General features: G+C 32.8%; 2 protein-coding genes across 2 annotated transcripts; both read right to left on the bottom strand.

Moving 5' to 3' along the window:
* Positions 1-6,847: 6,847 nt before the first annotated feature.
* LOC107852981 (probable polygalacturonase At1g80170) lies at positions 6,848-12,660 on the bottom strand. The gene is made up of 9 exons (XM_016698014.2): positions 9,837-12,660; positions 9,384-9,512; positions 9,029-9,202; positions 8,901-8,921; positions 8,613-8,820; positions 8,135-8,216; positions 7,864-7,972; positions 7,449-7,565; positions 6,848-7,348 (listed from the first exon to the last, which is right to left on the bottom strand). Exons 1-9 carry the CDS (start codon positions 10,071-10,073, stop codon positions 7,043-7,045), a joined length of 1,383 nt encoding a protein of 460 aa, XP_016553500.2. The 5' UTR covers positions 10,074-12,660; the 3' UTR covers positions 6,848-7,042.
* Positions 10,406-26,114, bottom strand: LOC107852979 (pentatricopeptide repeat-containing protein At5g27110). Its single transcript, XM_016698013.2, has 4 exons — positions 25,874-26,114; positions 24,702-24,895; positions 10,731-12,629; positions 10,406-10,612 (listed from the first exon to the last, which is right to left on the bottom strand). Exons 1-4 carry the CDS (start codon positions 26,112-26,114, stop codon positions 10,406-10,408), a joined length of 2,541 nt encoding a protein of 846 aa, XP_016553499.2.
* Between the last annotated feature and the right edge of the window lie 499 nt (positions 26,115-26,613).

Raw genomic sequence — 26,613 nt, forward strand, 5'->3', positions numbered from 1 at the left:
AATATAATACGATAAAAGTGATATAAAAATAATACAATTAAACTAAAATTTTGCAGACAAAAAAATTTCAAAGCCGATCGAGATTCATCTACAAACTATAAACTACCACAAAATAACAAACTAATAGAGACATTGCGATAATACAATAAACCTAACCTTTACCTAGATATCAAAACAATACAATTAAATGTAACATTTACACAAGAAATTTTTCAAATTCAACCGACATTCATCTACGACCTGTAAACTATAAAAAAATAATATAATAGTGATCACAAAGCTTCGATTTTGATCCAACTAATTATTGTCTGAGAGAAAATTTGGACCCTAAAAAATAATTTTGAATGAAAACAAAGATGCATGTTGAATTCTATTATGCTGATAAAAACAGTGAAGAAGTTGAGGGTTAGAAAATCAAGAATCCACCAATGTAGACATGCAATCGAATCAAGTTAGATGAGCATCAATTATATTTTTTCAATAGGCAAACCGATTTGTTCTCTAATTTAATGTACATCTCAATATTTATAGAAGTATTTGCTTAATAGAGTCCTATTTTAGGAGTATTTTTCATATTGAACAGTAGAAAGGAAAATATTAATTAATTCTCGTACCATATATTTTAGGAGTCTCATAGAAGTCTAGTAGAAAGGAAAATATTAATTAATTCTCCTACCATATATTGTAGGAGTCCCATATATTTTAAGAAGTCTAGTTAATATAATAAAAATAATTAAATAATAAATTAAAAAAATAGTGAAAAGACAGTTTTGTCTAAAGAAAAGTCTTTTAATGAAGGGCAAAAAGTTCAAATCACTTTTCTAATGGTATTCACACTTTTAATATATTATAGATAATAAAAGTTGGAATTAGAGTTGGAAAATTGTAAAAATAATAAAAACCCGTTTTCCCTTTTCAGAAAAAATTTTCGAAATTATTTTCCAAATTTTCATGGCCAAACACCACAATTTCCAACTCCCGAAAAAAGAGAAAAATTTTCATGGCCAAACGGGCCCTAACTTTCAACTCCAACTCCAACTCCAGAAAATTATGATTTTCATGACCAAACGGGGCCTAAGTTTTAGAAATTTAACTACACAAAAAGGAATGTGAAACTAGCCCTCGCAAGCCTTCTCAATATATTTACACATAACATAATCTATAATATATTAAAAGTGTGAAGACCCTTGGAAAAGTGATTTGAACTTTTTGTCCTTCATTAAAAGACTCTGCAATAGACAAAACTGTCTTTTCATTATTTTTCTAATATTTAAAACTTAAAATTCATTTAAATTTAGTTATTAAATCTTTCCTTTTTTAAATTATATACCTTAAATTTTAGACTTTTAAATTAATAAAATATTAACTTAACTAAATCCTTAAAAGAAAGTCAATTAGTTAAAAATTCTACAATGGACAATTACGTGAGCAATTAATATTGTGGTACTACTTACGTAAAATACCATCATTTTAAAGTTTACCAAAAATAATCTATATATATATATATATATAATATTATATATAAAATATACAATATTTTATAATATTATCAAAGTGTGAAAATCCTTAGAAAAGTGATTCGAACTTTTTACGCTTCATTAAAACACTCTCCTTTAGACAAAATCATCTTTTTACTTTTTTAAAAAAAATTATAATTATACATAAATACAAATAATATATATTTTTGAAAAAAATAAAAAAATCACCATTATTAAAAGAGTCCTAATTATAGTACCTTATATTTGGCAAATAAATATAAATTTGCCAAATTTGAAATAGAATTCAACATATACACTAAAATAATAAATTTGTCCTTTTTTTTGGATAGTTTCTTTATTTTTGAAAAAAGAAAGGTCTAAAATGTGTATAAATTATTTTAAACTTGAATTCAACGTGTATGTATGTATGTATGTGTATTGAATTCAATGTGTGTGTATGTATGTGTATATAAATATATATAGCTTTTTCTACTTTTACTATATTTTCTTATTTTATTTTCATTCAAGTCGGCCTTTAGGATTAAAATTTTCTCTCAGGCAAAAATTGAAAGGTTAGTTTTAATTGCATTATTTTGATAACTTTATTATCATATTTTTTTTATTTTAATTTACAAATAGTAGATGAATGTCGATCGGCTTTGAAGATTTTTTTTTAGGTAAAGGTTAGGTTTAACTATATTGCTTTAATATCTCTATTAGTGTATTGTTTTGTGATAGTTTACAGGTCGTAGATGATAGTTTACATGCCGTAGATGAATGTCGATCAACTTTGAGAAATTTTTGTGTGTAAAGGTTAGTTTAATTGTATTATTTTGATATCTCTTTTATCGTATTGTTTTGTTATAGTTTACAGGTGGAAGATAAATGTCGACTGACTTTGAATATTTTTTACTAAAAATTACCTATATACACAAGTTAAAGTTACATAATTACATTAAATCTCAAATTAGTAAAGTATTTACACAAATCTCAAAATAATTACAAAAATTCCCTTATTTGGTAAATTCTCTCTCCTAAATATTATACATGTTAAACACTTTTTTAGGCTTCCGTTTTTCACTCCATTCCTCCCATTATCCATCCGTTTAATATGCCATTTTTGAAATCCTGATTTTTCGGCAAAATTGAAGTAACAGTTGTAGAGTGATTACCAACTTGTAAGTTATCAAGATATAACCGTTTTTAACTATTTACTTCATTAATTTTTGAATTTTTTTTGTTTGACTTTACCAAATCAGGGATTTTCCGTGTTTTGTTTGTTTGCATGTTCAAATTTTTGTATTGTTCAATCATATTCAAGTTCAGTAGTTCATTTTTTTCATTATTTTTCATATAGTACAAGTTAGATCTTTGATTTTCTTATTTGGTAGTTCGATTTAACACTATTGTTAAGTTAAAATAGTGTTAATTGGTAATGGATTATCCTCCAAGTTTTAGTTTAGGAATTAATCAGTTAGATTCAAATGAAAAAGATATGTCACTTGGATTTGTTCCTGGTACTTTTGATGAACAGGATCCGAAATTCGCAGCGAATCGCTCAAAGCACAAAAATGATCCCGTTACAATGAAGAAATTGAAGGATAAGGCCACTTCTAAATCGAAGAAGTCTAGTTCAAAAGCAAGAAAAAAGAAGTTTGATGTTTCCGGCCGATCACGTCTTTCAAAGGTATTTATTATGAGTTTAGGTATAATTTGACATATGTATAATAAGACATTATACATTAATTCTTTCATCACAGTAATGTATAATGTAGGTGTTCTGAAATATTTTGCTATAGGTTATACATTATAATAAAGCTGATATTAATTTTGACATGTATAAGTTACCCTCATACATGTATAATTATTGTTTATATTTTGGTCTGATACAAATTGTCACATGTATGGTCTGATATGTTTGGTCTGATATAAATTGTTACATATTAATTTTGACATGTATAAGTTACCCTAAGATATGTATAATTGTTGTTTATGTTGTTTCATTATGATTCTGTTTGAAATTTTTAGGTGTATAAGTTACCCTCAAACATGTTTATATGTAGTTTTTTTTAGATTATAATAAGAAGTGTTAGATGTATTAGTTACCCTTGTACATGTGTAACTTTAGAGTGTTTAGGGCTTGATTTTATTATACATTAATGCAAGTTATTTTTTAATGAATAAGTATCCATCATACATGTCTAACAGCTTATATTAATTTTGTGATGTATAAGTTAACCTTATACATGTGTTACTGTAGTGTTTTTATTGGCCTGACTTTATTATACATTAAAGCAGTTTTTTTGTAAATGTATAAGTTATTCTCATCTTTTATTTTTTGAAATCAGGGACTATGGCTTCTTTGTGTGTGTATATGCAGAAATATTAAGTGAAGGGCAGCAAGTTCACTCATGTGGATTTGATGCTGCAAGTCAACGTGCACGCTATGCTTCATTACTGTGGCATTACGGAGTGAAAAAGGCAAATGAAGGGTACACGAGTGATAATGGTGATCCGCCGCGGTCAAGGAATAGTGTTTCGAAGAAATTGATGCAAGTGCAATTGTTACTTTAAAGTAGCAATATTTTATAATAGTCGGCATTGAAAGAACTAATTCTTATTTTTGTGATAGATGTAAAACAATTACAAGATTACTTTCTGAATGTTAATGCAAATTTTATGGATGTCTTCTTATTTTTGAAAAAAAATGATTTTCAGTTACGAACACACTACTGTATTGTTACAAACTAATTCTTTGTAGATATTGAGTTTCTCTTTTATTTTTTTTGTTAAATGTGTAGAAACAAATATAATATTAAACTGATATTGAATTTGAACACTTTATAGTTTTACTGTAACGTTCATTTTCTTATAAGTTAAAAATACATTGAAGTAATATCTAATACGTTTAAATATATGTAATACATAACATAATATATGTTGTCATACGTTTTTTCCTGGAAAAAAAATATAAAATATAGCTCACAACATTCACTTTTGTGAAGTATGATACTATTTCATACAATGACACAAATGTATAATCTGATATTATACATCCGTACATGAACAACATATATTTTACAAAAAGCTTATAGTGTGTCATCAAACACATAAAAGATGATTCTCATATTTAATCTGATAGTTTTTTTTTTAAAAAGTCAGTTAAATGACACCTTTTCTATCTAACATAATACAATAAAACAAAGTATAACGTTATTATATCATACATTTCATATACATTAACTATTAATGTGTAACAGTTTGCACGCCAGGCTTTCATGTAGTTAATATCGACTCCCTAAACAGCTTTCATCTCTTCAATAATGTCTGTGGGGTTGTGTATTCTCTTGTGATTGATTGATTTTGGAGCTGTAAATTCACTCATAAAATTTGTTATCGTAACCACATTATTCAGCACTCTGTCGCTAAGACTACAAGTATGCTCCGAATCAAATATTTCAATCACAAATAATTTCGATTCATTCATACAAGACGCCTTCAAAAACCACTTGCAATCTTTATTACGACAAATCAGTACATAGCTGCATCAATATATAAAAACCTAAGTCAATGTATTAAACAAAACTATTACAATTGAAAATAGAAAGGCAGAAATGAAAATAATGGTACTGCCCAGCTATATTATACATTTCTCTGTATGTATAATAAAATATTATACATTTGTATTTTAACTTAAAAAACATACAAGAAACAAAAGCAACTACAGAATGTCTTAAACCATATTATCAAACATTTATTTGACTAGCACGATTTATTTATACATTATCAAGCATGTATAATCATACATTAAACATTCGTAATTTAACAATCATAAGCAATAGATCACCCAACTACACAACAAATACTTCTACAAAACCTCTAACAACAAATTTCCATATATTATAAGCTTAGCAAATATATTTGACACTTTTATATCATACCTTTTTTTGTCGGATCATTTCACTTTAGTGTTGAAGCCATTAGCTATTGCATGTCTTGCCATTACTGAAACAAGAGTTTCCTTATCCTTGTAAATCTGATTCACCATTATTTCAGTGTTCTTGCAATCAGCAATGTAGTTTTTCACTTCAATTTCAGGAACATATATAGCATACTGATTATCCGTTTCAACAACTGTTAACGCAACCGAATCATATTCACTACCCTCAATAGACATTACAGCACCTGTTTCTTTATCAAACTCTATTTCACTATTGGATTTGTCGAAAGTTGAAATACAAAGCGGAAAATTAACCAACCCAGAAAATTATTTCTTCAACTCAACGTAAACCCTTGCTCCATCCTCGTTTCTTAGGACAATTGGAGAAGAATTTCTTTGAACCACATATTTAACTTCAATTTTTTTACGAACTTCGTTGATATCCAATTCCATGGCGATCGTAGAAATCAATTTCAAGAAAGTAATACTTTTCGAAATAATTATTGCGTCACTTTTGTATGACTCATAGCTAATTTCTGACTGTCAGATTCCGGAATGTCGCAGCAATATGGGGATATTCATATTGATTTTAGAAGTATTGAAGAACGTATGTAGAAGAAATTGATTGTTTTTTTGCTTTCCAGATCTTGAACCAAAGATTACAAAAAAAAAACGTTGAAGAATTTTTTTGAAATTCAAATATCAGTTAGTAGTTTTAGCCATAAACGACTTCATGTTAGCTAATTATTGCCGTTAATTAAGGAACAGTAAAATAATTACTAATTTTAATTACCTTAAATTTAGGATTAGCTGCTTTATCATACATTCGAGCAATGTAAAATACTTGGCCGAATGTATGAGTATATTTGCCATAATTTGGGAGAGAGAAAAAAAGAGGGGATTTTGTGTAATTACTTTCATTACCTAGGGTATTTATGTAGTTTACACTTTTTTTTTAGGTAAAGATTATATTTAATTGTATTGTTTTGGTATCTCTAATTTGAGAATTTTTTTTTGTTAAGTCTAGATGTATTGTTTTGATATCGCTATTATCATTTATTTTGTTGTAGTTTACAGGTGACAGATGAATATCTGTCAGTTTTGAGAAATTTTTTTGTAAAGGTTAGATTTAATTGTATTGTTTTATATATCTTTATCATCATATTGTTTTGTTGTAGTTTATAGATGGTAGATGAATGTCAATCGGCTTTGAAATTTTTTTGATAAAGGTTAGGTTTAATTAAATAAATTCTCCATCTTTACATATTTAAAAGATGTTGAATTTAATTATTATACTCATCTTTATCAATTTAAATAAATATCTTATTTAGTGTAACATGTGAATTTCATTAAAATGAGATACACGCACTTCACCTAAACTAGTACTTAATAAATGCGTGTATTACGTTGAACTTATCACGGAAAGAAATTGAGTAAATAATATATCTTTCTTATAAATATTTTAGTGAATCAATGTGGAACAGTATTTTGCTGTTATCTTACCTAGTTAGGAATCTCAGAATCTGAGATTTCTCAAATCAGTAAGCACTAAGCTACGAAATGTGTAGTAAAAACATCTGCTTCAACAATCATCATGTTGGAGTGATGACATGCGGAAGGCAATTCATAGCTCAGAATGAACAATGTATTCTTCCCTTGGTTCATCAAGTTCAGCGTCCATTTTCTGCTCAATTTTCTTGTCAGAGGAGTTGAGACACTCTGCTGATGGGTGAATATAACCATAACCAATCCCTGTGGCGGAGTTGCAGTAGACCTCAGCTGTGCCATCTCTGGTCTCTAAGTTGATGTTGTTCAGAACAATATGGCTGCAGGGTACGTTGTCGCTACAAGCAAACTTGATTACGTTTCGGCTCTTTGAAGTACCACTAACATTCCGGTAAACTATCTCACTTATCTCAACTGCAGAAGTCTATGATGTCAAGAACAAAGGACACTTTGTCACATTAACTTTCCCAACTATTGGAGAGAATCTTATTTTTGGTAGAAAACATGACAATTGAGAAGAATACCTGATTCTGGCAAGACTTTGGTGAGTCGCAATAGAATTGATCAATGATGATAGGATTGGAAACATCTTGCATCATTACATTTTGGAAGCGCACGCCACGAACATAACCTGATCCTCCCTAAGAGAACAAGAACTTTTGTCATTCTGATTCTAAGATGAAATGAATTTTTTATATATATTAGCAGACAAAATCCAAGTGCCACTGCGAACTGGGCAAGATTTTCCTCTCTGAGGCTCAAATTTTATATTAAAAAATCGATCTTTTGCATGACGTGGTCACTGAGCTGCAGTTATTTGCTAATTAAAAGGAAAGCTGTAGTAAAATCAGTTTAAAAAGTCTTAATTTTCAAAGAATCATGCAGGTGATGTCATACATAGGGATAAATTCAAGTACCACACAATACTAAACGCCATACCTGCCATGTCTTGATCCGCAGACCATTTGTGGTACCTTTGAGAAATGCATTATCAAGTACAACCCCAGTGACTATACCAACAGAGTTGTCCTTACCAAGGCTCCCGATGCTGGCAGCATCATTCATGCAACAGAATGAGTTTAGAAGACAACGTGAGAACGATATTGTCGCTTACTCTTTCATAATTGACACTCGAATTTATTGATTGACTCCTATATCCCTTCTGCAGAACTTCTAAAGAAAGAGCATCGATAACAGGGAAATGCACTACCTGATTCCGTGGCCAGGTCCACAGTAAATTCTCTTCATCTTGATATTGGAACTAGCATTAACAATAGAGACACAATCATCACCTAAATAAGAAAGGAAGGTAACCAGTATTTATTCTGTGGCCATAAAACATATTCATGATATCAATAGAGATACATCCATATAACAGTGCATGTGCCAGTTTATTTGAGAAAACATAGAGCAAGAAAGGAGTGCTTGTAGCAAGAAAGGAGTGCTTGTACGTGTTTGCAAGCTAGCTTTTTCATATAGTAAAGCGAGAGATGCATAGAGCTCAAGCCAAGATTTATGGTAGATATCAAGTGCCTTACTTGAAAGGCACATTTTAAAAAGCAATACAGTTGCATGCTAAAATGTTATTTTCAAAAGAGAACTTTCTGCGGTTACAACTTTCATTCCTGAGGTCAACATAAGTCCAAATAAGGAGATCCAGATGAAGATATTATGAGAGATGTCGAGACCTGTTCCAATTCTGGAATTCTGGAGTACAACATTTGTAGATTCAGTTATATGAATTCCATCAGTATTAGGACTGTCTTCAGAAGCAGAAACCTTAACACCATTTATTTGTATAGAGTCTGATCGAGAAATGACAAAATTCATCTGTTGTCCATTTTGGATTGTTATGTCCTTCACCTTTATACCTGAGCTCGTGTATATAGTTAAAGCCTGCAATTACAATTCTGTGCAAGTTGATTTCACAATTCTGAAAAGAGTTACACATGAGACCCTCATGGTAGTCCACTTACAGTTGGTGCTGCTACGCAAGGCTGTTATAGGGATAAAACCCAAAACAAGAAAAACGAGAAAGAATAAGACTATCATATTTATCTATCAAAACACGAAAGAACATATTAGTAGTGCATGTGTCAGTTACATTTGTCTTATTCTTCTTGCATGAAGCTGCCCACCATTTGCTGCCTGATCCATCAATAACCCCTCCTCCTTGGAACAGAGCTCCAGTCAAGTTAAAGAAGCCAAGCCAAATTCGACCGTTCTTTGTAAAATCCCAGTTCTTAGGATCATCCGGTGCTATGATAGTTCCTTCAATCTGTTTTTAACCAGTTTAGGGCATTATTAAGGTACGCTTGGGCTGGCTTAATAGGTGCTATAAGGGAAACAATAATGATTTCAACCAAGTATAATATACAAAAGTTTCTTATAGAGTAAATTCTAGCAAAACGGAGGACAAAAGTTGAAACAAGGTGTGAAATAGATGCAATTAGTGTAACCTGGACTCTCAATCTGCCTGCACAAGGCCCTCGGAACCTAGTTGCATTGACTAGATAACTGCGTCCAGCAGGGACCAAGAAGACTGATTTTGGTGTTGAACAAGCTTGTTTCCATGCATCAACGAAAGCCTGAGATAGTACAATTGACAAAGTGGGAGAAGATAACTTGCATATTGCACAAATGCAGCACTGATAACCTACAACTCAAGAAAACATTGAATTGATCGTCTAGGTTGTCCACCCCACTAGAAGAAGAAACTAAACAGTAAAGAATAGAAACCTGAAAACAATCAGTACGAAAGACAACCTTGATTATGAATAAAGTAAATACAGGAAGGTCATATTTTTACTTGCCTAACACTTTTCCAATCCATTAATTGACTTCAATGAAAAAACGTGTAGAAGTCGATCAACATATAGTCTGAGGAATATTCCAGTTTTAAGACGAATTACCTTGGTGTCATCTGAAGACCCATCACCAACTGCGCCAAAGCTATCTACATTGACAAGAATTTTGTTTCCACGATCAGCTCCCCATCTGGGGAGGTCAAAAAAATCTGCTTCATCACCTTCTTCTGCATCCAAATCTTCAAGCTTTGACAGGATGACTTCATCTGAAAAATTGATGTTTCCAGCTCCAAGAGCCCCCATTAGCAAAACAAGAAACAAGAAGAAGAGTATCTTAGCCATGATTTAGGGGGTTCAGGTATTTGTTCTGTGTTTCTAGATTTTACATAAATCTGAGGGACCATAGAGTATTAATTTATATGGATGTGTTAGTGCTGAAAATGGAGGATTCAGTGGGGTTATATGGCTTGGCTTGAAAGTAGATAAAGGTGTTTCATTTTCTACAAGCCCACACTTCAAGTGTAAGAATATAATTTTAAAGATTGTTGCTTTACTCCTCAGCCATGGTTCAGTATACTATTCATAAGTAAAAGTACTCCTCTAGATTCTCTGACCCATACATCAATAAATGTTGCAGAGCCGGTCTTCAAAATTTCCCCTTTTAGGCAGTTAAATTACCATTGCAGTAGTTTTACTTCATCAACAAATGTGAAAATCTTGAAAAAGAAAAGGAGCACTAGACAAAAGCTTCTTGGTAATTGGAGAGACCTAACAAGGCACAAAAATTTCTTCTGAAACTTGTATTTTGGTAGTGGAGTCAGTTCACAAGCAGCACAATGTCCTTGCTTCAAAGGTATAGCGGCAGAGGAAGCCCCTCCATTCTGCTAGATATACTTTTTTAAAGAAAAAGTATATCCAGAATGCCCTGCAGACCAAACAGCCATGCTGTCCTTTTGACACACTTTTTTATAAAGCGAATATTTAATGGAACTCATGCACCCGAATTAAACTATAGCCAATATCTCTGCTCATCTTCCTCGCCACTGCGACCTCTCTAATATATACGGCAGTCTCGAACTCCCCAATTTCAAAATAAAAATTTGAGGCCTGTAACCAAAAAGAAGGATCCTCTAGCTCAAGATCCATTAACCTTTTAGCTGCTCTTCTTCCAACATGCTCATTTTGATGAATCCTGCAACTTCGCAAAAGTGAGCTCCACATGATAGAATCTCCTGACGATGATGCAGACATTAGCAGCTCTTCTGCCTCATTGAGTAGACCTGTACGGCCTAGAAGATCCACCATACATGAATAGTGCCGCCTGTCTGGATAGACCTCATGAAAAGTTCTCATAAATTCAAAAATCTTTTTCCCCTCTTCGACTAGACCTGAATGATTGCAGCCCAACAGTATACACAAGAACGTTACTTTATCTGGTTTTAGACCCTTTTGGATCATTTCTGCAAACACTGCAAGGCATTGACTTCCCATACCTTTCCGAGCATATGCATTGATTATTGAAGTGAAACCGATGATATTAGGTGAGGGAAGTGCTTCAAATGTCTGCTGAGAGAATCTAAGATGTCCGGATCTTGAATATGCATCAATCAGAGAACATAAGACAACACTATCAGAATCAAAACCTGATTTTATTGCACAACAATGCAACAACGCACAGTTATCCAAGTTAGGAGTGGATAACAATGATAATGCCTTTATTGTTGAGGACAAACTCACCTCGTCAAACACAATATTTTCACAAACCATCCGACTAAAAATCTCAAACACATCTTGGAAGAAACCAAGATGCAGCAAAGATGTCATCATTGAATTACAACATTCGAGACTTGTCTCACGGGTACACTGGAATGCAGTAATTGAACTTTGAATGTCATGATTTTTCCCATACATATCAATCAAAGCCGACTGAATGAGGACACTTCCATAATCTAAACCCAATTTTATAACAAAATTATGCATTTGTTTTCCCAATAGCAGTTCCTTTCTGCGGCTTGTTAAATTCAACAATGCTATGAAAGACATAGCAGATGGATGTTTGTCCCACAATCTCATCTCTTCTAGGACTCGCACAGCTTCATGGAATAAATCATTGGCAGCATAGACGGAAACCATCGAATTCCATGTAATAACATCCTGACGTGGAATACATTCAAATGCTTTATCGGCATCAACCAAAATGCCACAAGCAGAGTAAAAATCCACCAATGCATTAGCTAAAAAGACATTTGATTCTAACCATCCCGTCTTAATTACATGTGAATGCAGCTGCGTACCCTTATCAAGAAGTCTCTTTTTACAACAACCATGAATCAAATAACTATATGTAAGCCCATTCGGCTCCACATTCTCCAATTTCATATCACTATACAACCTTAAGAACTCAGTACTGGACCCACCCAATTCACAAATTCCACGTAAAACCAAGTTCCACACAGGTAAGTTTCGTTTAGGTAAGTCATAAAACAATTTGAAGGCAACATCCCTAAGACCCATTTGTATATACATATTAACAAGTGCACTGGCAATATAAATGTTCATACTAAATCCCAAAACAACAACTCTACTGTGAATCTCAATCCCTTCTTTGTATAAACCAGCATTACCACATATGCTTAACATAGAAGAGAAAGTGGATGAATTCTCCTTGATACCTTGAGAAACCATTTTGTTATACAAGCGTAGCGATTTTCTTGGAAACCGATTATGACTATATCCAGAAATCATAATATTCCATGTAACAACATCACGTTTAGGCATTTCTTCAAACAAGTGGAGCGCAGAGGTTAAAGATCCACATTGGAGAAGATCGTGTAATGTTTTGTTAAGTGAGCAAATATTATTATAGTTGCTTACAGGGCAAAAGTTGAGAGGTAGAATCTGGTGTTGACATTTGTGAGAATAATGTGTTACGAATATGCTTCTAGCAAACGACACTATAGGAAGTTTGTTCCGCATTGGTATTAGAATTTTAGGGGGTAAATTCGGAACAAAAAGAAACTGATAAGTAATGAGCTATGGAGAGATTACTTTTAAGGATTGTACTGTTGCCGTGGTAAGTAGTAAAGTCATTTACCTCTCTTTCTCTCTCTTTTTCTATCTAATAAATTCAATCAAGTTTGTGTTTTTTTCCTTGAAATATAATAATTGCTAGAAATAACTTAAAATGTGAGATAAAAATAATCAAATAGTTCCTTATTTTAAACTTTAAATTTAAATAATTCTTATTCTTTGACATAGATATTAATAAGGCTTCCAACTATTTGATATTTTTATTTTATAAATTAGACTTTCTATTTATTTTATAGATAAGTACATAATACTATGTTAAAAAAGACACAAATTATAATATTTAAAAAGCAACAACAAAAAAAAAAGACAAAGGAATATATAATTATATTTTTTAAATGAAATAAAGAGGCAAAATATTTATTGTTCAAAATTAAGAGATTTTATTTAATTTTAAACCCAAGTTGAAGAGATAATATAGTTTCTCCAAATAACATCACAAGATTGGCCAAAATAATTTGAAAACTAACATTTTTAAATTATACAAATTCGTGTCCAAAGATGAACAAAACCCTAGCTTCTGTCACTTAATTTAAAATAAACATCGTGAATTTGTCAGACCACCTACAAACTGTCTTTTTTGTATAGTAGAAGACTGAGGACATAACTTGATCCAATAGAGTCAGACCACCTTTCTATCTAAAAGAAATCCTTTGTTGGAGGAGAGCCTACAATATCTAAATGTTCAAAAGAAAGATGCTAATGTCGCCAAGGAAATAAATTCAACATTCCTTCTTCTAGTTTCAAAAGCTTTTATAGATCAGTCTATAGTCATATGATATCTCCTAATTTTATCTTATGTCGAGTGATTTGTGCTATTATAATGATGTGCTTTAATATGTATCGGGATTTTTTTCTTTATAGAAATCTTTTAAAATAATTATATTGTGATTTCTTCCTACTAACTAGAAATTCTAATTGTGTATGTTTGAAGTAATTCATTGTCCTCTATATGAATTATGAATTTTCTAACAATAATTTTTGAAGTAGAAGAAACTAACAATTAAATTTGAATAATATTATCAAAATATAGATTTATCATAAAATTAATAAATATAGCACATTATTTCATTATTAAACTTCTAAGTTTCCACATAGATAAAGTACATACGAGCTGATTTCTAACACTGTCAACTATAAATTTTGGTGGACTCTACTATTTAATACCACAATTAGAGGTTGAACTACAATTGTACTCACTATTTTTTTTATAATTGAAATGTTATTAGTATTTCACTAGTATACGTATTCGCGCGATGTGCGGATAAAATTAAAATATTATTTCTAATTATTTTATATTGAAATGTCTCGCTTGAGCATATTAAATCATATTACCTTAAAGAAAAGTTCAACTATCATATTATTTCTCAATGAAATGCGAAAAAAATAAAATCTGCCACACCCACCTCCCGTCCCTACCTCGCCTATTTCAAAATCAGATAGTCCACCTCTTTATCCACTTGAGAAGGCTAACTTGAATTTAAAATAAAAATATCTTACCCCCCCCCCCCCCTTTCCACCCCCCCCACCTAAATCCCTCTTATCTCTAATTAAATTTATATGAAAAAATAATCATGTCATTGTAAAAAAAAATTATATTTTATATTTTTTTAATTATATTATTCACAATTTAAAGGTAATAGATTGCTAATATCCCCTTCCCTCCCCCTCACCCCACCTCTAACGAAATTTATATGAATAAAAACAATCATGTAATTCAAAATAAATTGTATTTATGTTTTTCTTTATTTTATTATTTACAATCTAAAGATTTTTTATTAGAAAAAATAATGTAAAAGTTTATTCTACTATAAAATTTTATAAATAGTAACATAAATATGATATTATCTAATTGTTTTATTACATTCTAAAAATTAATTTAAATCCCCCCACCCACCCACCCACCCACCACCACAACAACAAATCCTTAATGTGCATTTTTTTCTATTATATTTAATTACTTTACTTTTTTGTAATTTGATTTCAAATTAAATTACTTTTTTTTGCTACACGTATAAGTAGTTGAGTTTTTTACTTCATATCTCAAAATATAGAAATTAGAATAGATAAATTTTATCATGCATAACAAAATAAATGATATATAGATTAAAAGAAGATTTCAAAATAATTTAATTTGTTAAAAGTGATTATAATTTAAAATTCAAGTTAAACACTTTTACACCTAGAGAAACATAATCTTATCTCATATTCTACAATTCATCTTTGTGCTCTTAATTTTCCTTCTTTATATCATGAAACTATGTGACGCCTAAAATCACTAAAAAGGTTTATGTAAAATTAAAAAAGAATAAACAAATTAAAATATCTATAAATTTGTTTTATAATCCTTCTTAAAAAGTAAATATGTGAATGTGATATTAAATACATATTATAAATTGCATATAATTGTATCAAATACAGAAAAATAATGAAATAAAATAACATTAAAAATAGAACAATAATATTAAATACACATTTTGAAAATTTCACGATTTTTATCAATACAAAATAAGTATTTCTATTTTGTTTACTTATGAATGTTTTGAGCTTTTATTTTATATCTTTTGAAGTTTTGATTTATGGATTGCAATACGTTTATTATCTAATTGCCTTTTAAAAATTAGTTTAAAAATCCCAACACCCCATTTTCCTAAAGTTTGTGGTTTATCTTTAAGTTTTGTTTAATTATTTTGTTTATCTATACTAAGAAATTACTCAAGAATTTAGAACTTTATTTCAACTCAAATTTCGTTTTACTTTAAATTTGAATTTAAATATTATATCAATTTGTTAAAAGACGATCAATTTATTGTTATTTCTTATTCTAGCTTTTTTAAATGTAATATATAACTTGTTTCTTCAAGAGATAGATATTTGAAATTAAAAATATTCTTACAAAGATAAAAATGAATAAAAGAAGACCAGTTTGTTATTCTTCATTACCCTTGCAATTTTACATTTTTTCTTAGTTATTTAAAATTAATAAATTTGTAAAATATTAAAAGTAATCAATATGTTCTTTAAAAATATAAATATTGATAAGTAATTATTTTAAATTATAATTTTATACTATTATAATCTAAATAGGATTATTGGTTAACTATTTTATATACTTATATTTTACAATTAATATGTTTTGTATTACGTACAATTAAAATGATAAGTTTTATTATGCATAGTAAAAATGATAAAATGAAATATAAAGTAAGATTTTATCAAAAGAAATATAGAGTAGAAGAGGACTCCAATATAATCTAATTTAATTTGTTAAGAGTAATTATTGTTTAAAATTCAAGGTCAATACTTATTTAAGCTAAACACTTTTCCCTTTATTGAATATAATTTTATCTCTATTTTGCGAAGATTTTGACTTTTTTAGAGTCGCCACTTAATTTTGAAAAAGAATTAAGAAACCTTTAGAGAGTTACTGCAAACGATTCAAAACAGAAAAATCGTTTTAAGTTAGAGATTCTAGATAAGCGGTTCCAATTAACGTTTTAGGAAGGTATTAGGCACCTAAAACGTCCACTAACTTGCGGTTATCCGGACTGTTTGAAAATCGTCTTTTGATTAACTTTGAAAAAGTTTATTTTTTGAAAAGAAAAGCGATTTTAGGAATATTTTGGTGTTTATGCAAAATCAGTTTTTTAGCGACTTGACTAAGGATTTTACTAGGTTCGCAAAACACACGTAAAACAAGTAAGCAAATAGAAAAAAGGGAAAGGGGAGAAGTAGTGATTTAGGCTTTTAAGCCCAAACCGTCGACCCTGTCCTAATCTAGTTGGGTTTTTGACCCATCTTTCACCTGTCCTAATTTTATGTTCCCTTTTCAGCTCGAGTCTCGCTCCACCTGTATTAAATTTACAACTTTGGCTTCGAGGCCCAAATGAATAAATAAATAATTTACTAAATAAACAAAAATATAAATAAGTAAATAAATAAATAATGGAAACAATGGATAAATAAATCAATAAAGAAGAAATAACGAGATTTTCAAGTCCCCTTTGCCGCTTCAAAGATGGAACTTCAACCCATTCTTCTTTTGATTCCTCGTATCCATATGCCATGTAACTGATTTTCAAAGTCTTCTAAAGGATGGACCTTAATGGCCTATTGCGTAATGCAAGGAAAAGAGCCCAATTGGACTCCCGAGCGAGTTCATGCAAAGAAAAGAATAAAGGGATTAATGCTCATTCGAAACAAACATACCTCAAATAAAAGAGACATCAAGGACCAAATTTTGTATGATAATGATGCACATACACATTTACACATGATAAAAATGAGAACCGACAAATGAAAAACAAAACAAGGACATGCATTTTCATGCTTTATGCCTTTTGTTTGGGCTAAGGATGAATAAGGATAAAAGAAAAGGACTATATTCACAGAATTAGTGCAAGAACAAATGACATAAGATTTCGAAAGTAAAGAGGCGATGCAAATATGATAACAAGAAAACAAGTCTTTTAGCACAATATAAGCATTAACCCACGTAACCAAGAAGAAAATAGAGGCTAACTCTAAAGAAAGGGAATTATCAAAGAGAGCTATAGATCAAGTCTTTGTGCATAATAATAGTCCAAGTAGAATAAGAGAATTGGAAAGAAAATTTAGCTTTTCAAGGCGGAACATAGTTCAAGAAATCATGTTATGCAGGGTTCACACACACCTAGATGACTTTGTTTAGAAATAAAGGGATAAACTTAAATGTGACACGTAGAGAAATAAAATAAATCAAATTGAAGTATGTAAAATCCTATAATTAAAGAACAAAGGTAAAAATGCACAACCGACTAATGAGACTTGCTTAGTCCATCCTTTTTCTTTGACGGTTTCACAAGAAAACTTTCACTCACCAACAGGGTCATGGAGGGACCTCAGGATGTAACAACCTTCAAAACATTCTCATAGGTTCTAAAAAAAAGCACTTTGAGACAACCAACATAGTTACGACATATAATTTCTAAGGGGAAAGTCAGCAAATTTCAATAAGTCATAGTACATCAAAAAGCAGATTTAACATTTTTGAGCAAATGATCAAGATCTTTACTGAAGCACGACAAAATTGAATGGAAAGATAAAATCAGAAGAAGACAATATATATAAACCAAAACAATTAGTCGAGCCCGAATTTAACATAATTTATCTAATGATTTCCAATCAAAATCAAATTATCAATAGCAAATAGAACTAGCCACTTTAAACAGGCAATCAAAAGCATATGCTGTACAAAATTTCATCGAGAGGCAATTTTTTAACCTGAGTAGTTAAATAAATCACGACATAAAGGTCAACTCAACCGATTTTTGGCCGATGCGTTATTTACATTTGTAGAGCAAGACAAAGGAAGAGGATATGTTTAAAAGTTCACACTTTAGCAAAATACGCAGTAAAGGAAAACAAAGCTTAAACGCGCAGGAAAAACAACATTCTTCAGCGTCTTACATATAGCAGCTTACAGATAGCACAGAATGAGATTGAAACGAGAATCAACATTACAACAAAACCTACGACCTTCAATGCCTCTACAACAAACAATTACAAACATATGAAAGTTAAAAATAAAATTTTTTTGGATGAAGGTGTACTCAGGCAAAGTAACATTCAAACATAACTTTTCTTTTTCTTAGAAATAAATACAGAATCAGAACTTTGAGGGAAAAGGGAAAACAATTAAAACAACAATATCACAAACAAATCCCAGGGCCATCATGGCCATCTACAGTGAACAATCCTACCTTATTCACAATTATGACCAACAACTATGGCTATGAAGAAAGAGATGAAAGCAAAAAATGATAAACTAAAAGGGACGAGAGTATATTTACCTCTTTTAGGGCAGAAAAACGGGATAATGAGCTAACTTCGATATGCTCCACCACCGAAAATCCGTGTTATCAACTCAAAGACCTCCAATTAATCTACCAAACTCAGAAAAAAATGAAAGAGAATCTTTACTAAAAAATAAACCGTTTAGCCTTCAAAATTTTCTTCATCCTCTCTTTTCTCTCTGGTTTTTCCTCTCAAATGGTTTGAACCCAAGAATTTTTTTTTTCTTTTCCCAGACCTAAATTTTTTTTCCTAAATAGTGACCCAGAATAAAACCCTCATCTTTTCTTGCTCTAGAGAGATCTATTTATTGAGAGGGGGGTTGAGGGTTCACTTTTTGAATTCAAAAGATGAGAATGCTAACAAATTGTACCCTTTTTTTTTTGGATTTTTCAGCCAAATTACAATGGGTGGACCATTAAAAAGGAAAAAATAATTTTCCCACAAAACCAATAAAAATCACCTAACTGCGTATGAAATTGTATGTATTATCTTGAGATTCGCGGAGATAGACGTTGGGGTGACACCTAGTTTGTTTCTAGAAGGTTTTTGGCTCTTTTTCTCGTCCTATTGATGCATGAGGTGCGTGAGGAATCGGTTCAGCTGGTACGCTGAAGATTAAGGTCAGGTCAAGTTGTTGGTTGGTAGATTGTGGGTCGTTGGTGGGTCAGGTTCGGATTTTTGAAGTTAATTCAGGTTGTTGAGGTTGCTGTTTCTATTGGTTGTATGCAGCTTAGCTGCTGAGATTGGGTAATGTTTTAGTGTCTTGTGGGAAAAGAAGGAAATAGAGTAGTGGGTCGGGTCAAGTTTTGGGGCAGTTATGGTTATTGGGCTGAGAATGGAGTAGAAATAAAAATGGGCCGCTGGACTGCTTTGTTTCTTAGGTGGGCTGGTTGGTTTAATTAGAAGAAAAGAGGCTGGTGGGTTGGGTTTTATGAAGCTGTTGGGCCAAAATTGGGGTTGATTTGGGGGTTATTTGATAACCCTAATTAAATCTAATTAAGGTTATTAAATAATCCTACATAAATTTAATTGGATAAAAATAATCCCAATTAGGAAATGGTAATTTGAGGGAATAAGATTGAATTATAATTTAAGCGACTTATTTAAACTCTAACCAAATTGAATATCCATTGGTCAATTGCATTACAATTGGGCCAATTTGATTTCAATTGAGGTCATATTTAATTAGTTCGCTAAATTGATTCGCAATCCGACATGAATTAAGTAGCAAATTAACCTTGAGTTTATTGATCTGATAAAAATCAAATAAATAATCCTCCAAATAAAATATTTTGAGAATAAATCATATTTAAAATCAAGACTTTATCCATTTAGATTAATTTTCAAGTGTAATCAATAAAAGTCTAATTTTAATAAAGAATGTTCATTTAAATAACAAAATTTATACGTTCTCGTATAAAAATATGAAAACGTATAATCGTTAATTAAATGACAAAATTAACTCAAACAAATATTTTTAATTGCATTTATTGGCATAAAATAATTGTTGTGACTTTATTTTAAAATTGAAGAAACTCAAAATTAAATTGGGTTGTGGAGGACAAAAATTAGGTGTCAACAACTGCCCCCTCCCTTTGGGTAGAGTGAATGCAAGTAATCCTGGGCAAAGGAAGGTTGACGTTCCTAATTTTGCCCGACCATAAATTCGAATCTGGAAGAGGTTGTCTTTCTCACGAGTTTTATGGAGTTATGGCCGAACCTCGGTATCAGGTTTCCTACATATCTCAGATTTTATGAGAATTCAGGCCACTTGTAGTTAATAAAGTTTGATTTTAAGCATAGTTTTCAAGAAAATTCACCAACTATCACGGTTTTAGAGTTTTTAGTTAAACCGACAAGCTGGGGAATAAAGGGATTTAGGGGAGGTTGGAATGCAGTCGAGTTTTCTACATAGATCCCAACCTATATATCCCGATACTCAGGGAATCAGACTGCCTGTAGTTCGACTCGATCGATAGAAAAGATAGTCTTCTATTTCAGATGATCTTTCGCTCGGGATGAGTAAAAAGTTGATCGAGTTGCAGAAAAGAGGCTTGTAACCTCTTAAACATGAACGTGGAGCTCTTCACATCCATAGGTAAGAATTTACCTGGACATAATTTCCAAAACTCTAGGTATGTTGTCACTCTGATTTGAAAGAAAAAGAAATTTACCCTCGGTATGAGTTTAGGAATATCCCGAAGGTGAAGCTAAAACCAGAATATCCCAGAATTCCCACATGCCTTCTAACAGGGGTGTGATTAGATGGTGGTGGCGATCATCCTTTAGCTCGCGTCCAAAGAGTTTGATGTCCCTCTTTAGACTGTGTCCCGTTTTGCTGCTTAGAAAGAGTTTCACATTGTGCTGCATCCTTTTTGGAGTCGTTCTCACCTGTGGTATTGATTTGAGATTTTCATCCGATCGGATGCTCTCAACAATATCTCAAACAGAAATCATTAGCAATAAGCCCAATTCACGAAAGAGGTGTATAATTTTTTACCATATCTCCGTGTGAGCTGTTGTCTAAAAGTGAAGTTATCCTTTCTTGTACCTGTTTGGCAGGAAATAACTCACAATAAAAGACACAACAACCTTCTTGGTTATTGCATAATTAGCTTATTTGTTGAGCAAATATGTCTTCAAAGTGGGGTGGCCCTTTTGGACACCGACGATACTTTATGTGAAACGGTACCTACAATCGTGTGATCTTGTGCTGGTGTGGCAACCCTTTTGGTTACCTATATCACTTGTTGTATGTGGAATGATAACCTCTCCGGTTATAGCCGATGATCGCTTTATAAATTTCCCTTAAATTGTCAATCTTTAGATAATCTTGCGTATTATTTGATGTTGGATACGAGGCGACTTATAGATATCCTTTGAATTGCTAACTTTTAGGTAATCCTGCACATTATCCGATCTTGGATAAGAGATGGTTTATAGATATCCCTTCAATCGCTAGATTTCAAGTGTTCATGCACATCATCCGACCTTGAATACAATATGACTGATAGATATCTCTCAAATTGTTAGTCCTTGGGTAATCCTGCACATAATCGATCCTGGATATGACGTGGCTTATAGAGAACCCTTGAACGTATCAATTTGATAATCTCTCATATTCTCCGGTAAGGATTTAGTTGCGAATTATGGTTAACCTTCGGACTTTTGATTTTTGGGCGATCTTGCACACTATTTGGTTAGGATATTGTTATGGCTTACGAATGACCTACAGGCTATCAATTCATAGGTGATCTTGCACATTATCCTATTTCAAATAATATGACTTATAGATGACCCTCAAATTATCAATTTCTAGGAAATTTCATATATCGCTCGTCTTCAGATAATAACTTAAAGGCGTCCCTTCAAATCACGTGCTCTTGATGCATTCAAATGTTGATCCATAAAAATATGAGATATCCTCGACGCCAGCATTTGTGTCTAGCGTGTCAATAGATATTAAATGATGATGATATCCTCGACCCAACGTTTATGTCTTGCGTGTCAACAGATATTGAATGGCCTTCTTGGCAATAATATGCAATGGACCTCTCGACAATTATATGAATGGCCTTCTTAGCAACGATATGAAATGGCCCTCTTGGCAATGATATGCAATGTCCCTCTTGGCAATGATATGAAATGTCCCTCTTGGCAATGATATGAAATGGCCCTCTTGGCAATGATATGAAATGTCCTTCTTGGCAATGTTATAAAATGGTCCTCTTAGCAATAATATGAAATGGCCCTTTGGGCAATGTTATGAAATGGCCTTCTTGGCAATAATATGTAATGGCCCTCTTGGAAATAATATAAATGGCCCTCTTGGCGATTTAAAAACAGTTTTACCTGAGTTCGTTTGTTTGCGTCTTTCTTTCTACATGTACCTGTACTCAAGATAGACAATTAGTAGAAACAAAGTCGTTTTTGCGAGCGACCATCTTTTGAGAAAAATTCTAAATATAATATTTGTAAAAAAAAAAAGACGCCTTTGTTTGTCTTCCATGATCTCAAGAAATGAGATGGACAATTCAAAAGGTCGTCGATAAATGGGTGTTGAGCCCGTTTTTGGGCTACCAAAAGTACCGCTCTTAAGCATTATATGCTCTGGTATGACTCCCGACTAGCTTGGGGATTTTTTGAAAGAAATGCTCATTTTTTTGTATCGATCCCTACATCCACAAAGAAATGATTAGTTTGAATAAAACTACTCTGTGTCGACCTTCTTCGATCCTTGATTTTCTCCTCGCCATCTTTCAGGTGCCTCATCACATTGGTACCTCCACCCTGGGTCCCTGCTCCTATAGACGCCTAGGCAATCACTAAGTAAAATATTTGTAAAGATTTTTTTTTAAAAATAGTCTTATTTTTAGCAAATAGTTTCGAAAGTATCTGTAAAAGCTTTAGAAAATCTTTGTCAGCCATGTTATGTACTAGCTCAACGAACGTCTTCCTCGTGGTTTTGACTATATCCGACGGATGATTTCCAAAACTCATGATCATTGTTGGAGGGTTCGTCAAATAGTTTTTGTCATAGCCAAAAATTGAGTCTACCTAGACTTTTTTGCAGTTGGTGGCTTCAAAAGCTTGGCTTTAACCTTTGGTGCCGGGGAATTTGAAATATATTCCAGTATTTGGTGGAAATTTTGAGGCCTCCCTCAAAATTTCTGCCCCAGTTTAAAGTTGTCTGAGATCATCTCGAGCGGATCTGAAGTCTTTGCTGATCTTCATTCTCTTTGTTGGATGTTGATCTTCTCTTGCGAATTTTCGAGATTTCTTTTCAAAAATTCTTCCCCAGTTTTCATTTCCTGGGGTTAATAACCGAGCCGTTCGAGCACCTACGTATCCCATTGAAGCAGGAATCAGTTCAATCGTAGTTCAAGACTATGCTAAGAATATATAGAAAAATCAAATGGGTTGATCGAAGACGACATGGGCTGCCTACGTATCCCTTTTGTTAGGAATTTGGGTCAAACGTAGTTCGTAAATAAAAGAAAATGATAAATTTTCCTAAGGAGTTGACCGAAGCCGGCATAGGCCACCTACGTATCCCTTTTTGGGAATTCAGGTCAAACGTAGTTTGTACATAAAGGGAAGGGGTTCTAGGAAATTACACATCATAAAATTGATACTATTATAAAGGCGATTACAAATAAGCCAAGAAACAAAAACTATAACATTTTTCAAGCACAATATCTCTTTACCGCATCAGAATTGATTGATTTGGTTCACTCTTGACCATCTATCTTAGGTAGGATTAGGGCTCTTCCAGGTTGGGCTTCTTTTGATTTTCGCATTCCTCTGTATCTACTACTAACTGCTCTTCATCACCTTTTTTGTTCGTCATTATTTCCTTCACTTTGTTCATCTAACCCTTGACATGACATGACATTGGCAGATTTTTAAATTATTGCTACCAAAATAAATCATGCTAGATAATTATATTTTAAAAAATAACTTCTTAAATAAATGGAGGCCTTTTGGAAATTAAATAAAACCTATGGCTCATGACCCACGCAAATGTGGGCCTATGCCTTTTTAAAAGTTGTAAAACACAAGACAAAAATTAGAGACATAAAAGAGTGAATCACGGGGCCTCCTCCGGATCATCACCAATTTTAAAAACTATTAGTAATTGCTCGTTCATCTACCACGATGGGTGACAGGTTATGAGTGGAGTGGAGGTCCAGTTTTGCAAGGCCTCCCCTATGCATTCTCCTTCACCCCACCGGTCTTTAGGAAATCTTCTGGTAGAGTATTGCATCCTTCGAACAGATCTCCTATCCCATCCCCAAGACCATCATCATTTGACATCTCATGTATGGGAAATGACTGGTACAAGAGCAGCAAGGGCCTAAATAGACTCTCCTTTGAATTATCTTCGATCTCATCTTCCTTTCTTGGTTGGTACTCTATTCCTTGCTTAAATACTTTTCCTAAGACCATAACAGGCTCAATAATTCCTTCCAAATCCTTACTTAAGGTGGCCACAACTTTCTCTATCTTCTTCACTTCTTCTGTTCTTTTGAGTCCTTCTGAATTTACCTTAGTGATGGCCTTGCTCAATGCCCATTCACCCTCTATTTCAATCATGTTAACTGTAGGTCCCCCGTGATTAGACAGTGGATTACTGTTAACATTTGGTGTCGGTGACTGAAGCGTGATGACCTTCTGATCGATCAAATCTTGGATCTTATGTTTCAAGTTAATACAATCCTCGGTACTGTTCCCCACTGCTCCTGAATGATAGGCATAATTTTGATCGGCATGAAAGAATCGAGAATTAAGATTGGTAGGCTTTGGTGGAATAGGCTGTAAATAACCAGCCTTCATCAATCTTCCGAAGAGTTGGGTACGACTTTCAGCTATGAAGTGAATTTTCTAGGGGGCTTTTTTTCAAGGTTTACACGTGGGGGGTTATACTGATTTTGATTAGCAGGAGGAGGTAATTGATGATAGTTTGGAGGTTCTTGAAAGTTTATTTGATTGTTTCGAAGAATAGCTTGAACATGAGACTGATAATTTGGCTACAGAACTTGACACTGGGGAAATGGAGTTTGATATTGGGGTTGGGCATAGAATACAGGCTGAAGAATTGGTGATGGTGGTGAGGAAAGAATATTACTAGGCTTGAATTTCCTCTTCAATTTATCAAAAGAATTAGCAGAGACCTGACCTATGTCTTCCCTTTTCTTCTTTGGGAACATGGAAGTCCGAGATGATATTGGGGTTTTGACAATTTATGATATTGGGGTTTTGACAATCTTTCCTGTTCGAATGCCTTCTTCTAAAAATTCCCCAATTTTTACCAAATCTGCGAATGTCGCCCTGACCACGGATACCATCCTAGTATAAAATTCTCCCTCCTGAGCATGAGAGAATACAGATACCATCTCAGATATAGGAGGTTGCACTTTAGCAGCCTTTTTTCTCCAACGGAAGGCGTAGTCTCAAAAGCTCTCATCATTCTTCTACTTAATACGATCTAGTGAGTATCGATCAGGGACTATCTCAATGTTAAATTGCAAATCTATCGAGAAAACTTTTATCCAACGCCTTCCAATTAGACCATCTTTTCAGTTCTTGAGACAAGAACTAATCTAAGGCTTTGCCACTTAAGCTTCGGCTGAATAAGCGTAGCAATAATGCCTCATTTATTCCTATCCCAACTATCTGATCAACATACCTTCTTAGATGGGCCATTGGATTTCAGGTACCGTTAAACACTTCAAATTTAGGGATCTTGTAACCTTCTGGTAGATCTACTTCGAGGTGCACACCTAAATCATCATACCCCAAAGCATCATTATCACCTGCCCCGTGAGATTCCTTGATTCTCATAATCTCTTCATTCATGGCTAGCAATTTCTTTTCACGCTCGGTCTTCCACTCCTTCTCTTTCTCCTCGTAATGGTCTATCTCAAGATTAGGAAGGGCATTATAAATGTCAGGGGACATAATGACTTGAGGAGGATATGGAAGAGCAGCTTGATTTCATGGATGAAAGGAAGTTGGTTGGTAGGTGGGGAGGGCGTTTTGAAAATTAGAAAAGCTCTGTGGAATTTAAGAGTAGTTTGGTGGAATTTGAGAAGGATTTTGCGGATTTAGAAATGAATTTGGTGGATTCAGAGGTAGATTTGATGGATTTAGGAATAGATTTTATGGATTTAACAATGGGTTCTGGGGATTTGGGATTGAATTTTATGGATTCAAAGAAGGGTTTTGTGGGGCGAGGGATGGATTTTGTGGATGGTAAGCATCTGGGTTATTTTCACGATTGGTATTTTGGACAAGTGGAGGGGCAGAGATGGATGATATATTATTCGGCTGATCCCCAAGAATAGGAGTACTGAGGGGAGGGATTTAGAGCGGAGTTCCGTGTCCTCCTGGAGTGGAAGCATTGACAGTGATGGCCAGGTTAGCCAAATCTCGAGTATGATTTATTTCTTTCTAAAGC

The sequence above is a fragment of the Capsicum annuum genome, chromosome 5, assembly GCF_002878395.1.
Source record: "Capsicum annuum cultivar UCD-10X-F1 chromosome 5, UCD10Xv1.1, whole genome shotgun sequence".
NCBI classification, from domain to species: domain Eukaryota; kingdom Viridiplantae; phylum Streptophyta; class Magnoliopsida; order Solanales; family Solanaceae; genus Capsicum; species Capsicum annuum.